The sequence below is a fragment of the Saprolegnia diclina genome (assembly GCF_000281045.1).
Source record: "Saprolegnia diclina VS20 unplaced genomic scaffold supercont1.302, whole genome shotgun sequence".
Classification (NCBI taxonomy): domain Eukaryota; phylum Oomycota; class Saprolegniomycetes; order Saprolegniales; family Saprolegniaceae; genus Saprolegnia; species Saprolegnia diclina.
The window spans coordinates 1-625 of record NW_008246369.1 but is presented as its reverse complement, the minus strand read 5'-3'; the positions used below and the strand labels follow the sequence as shown (position 1 = coordinate 625).

Genomic DNA, 625 nt, shown 5'->3' with positions numbered 1-625 from the left:
AGTCGGCTTCGTACGAAGTGATGCGGTACGGTTCGACAAGCGCGCTCGCCTCCCACGCTTGCATCGACGGGAGCGCGCGAAGACGCGCAAAATACGCATTCACAGCTTCGCTCTGAAACGTGAGATCGTACGTCTGAACGCGGAAGGCGACGGGGCAGTACATGGCGTCCGCAGCCGTAAAGGTCGCACCAGCGAGGAACGGGCCATGGAAACGCTCAAGGCCTTCGGTGATCAGGTCGTTGAGGCGCTTGAGGTCCGCGATGCACTCGTCGCTCATCGAGTGCAGCTGAATACGCAGCCCGATGCAGCTGTTGCACGTAAAACGGAGACCCATGAAGCCCGAGTGCATCTCGGCGGCCGCGCTCCGCGCAAACGCCCGCGCTTCCGGATGCGTCGGCCACAGGTGCTTGTACGTCTCGGCAACGTACTCGATGATCGCAAGCGAGTCCCAGACCATGAGCGGCGGCGCGCCGCCCGCCGAGTGCACAATCAAGAGCGGGAACTTTTTGATCGGCGAGATCTTGAGGTACTCGTCGCGGAGTGAGACGGGAGAGAGGTCGTCCTTGGGCGCGAGGAGCTCCTCGAATGGGACGCCGGCCTCCTTGAGCGCGACCCACGCGCGAAG

The 625-nt window shown here is 63.0% G+C and overlaps 1 protein-coding gene across 1 annotated transcript; it reads right to left on the bottom strand.

The window, feature by feature from the left end:
- On the bottom strand, positions 1-625 carry SDRG_17369 (hypothetical protein; the record flags this gene model as incomplete). Its single annotated transcript, XM_008623611.1, has 1 exon — positions 1-625. A coding segment is annotated over one exon (624 nt), but the record flags the coding sequence as incomplete, so codon positions are not given.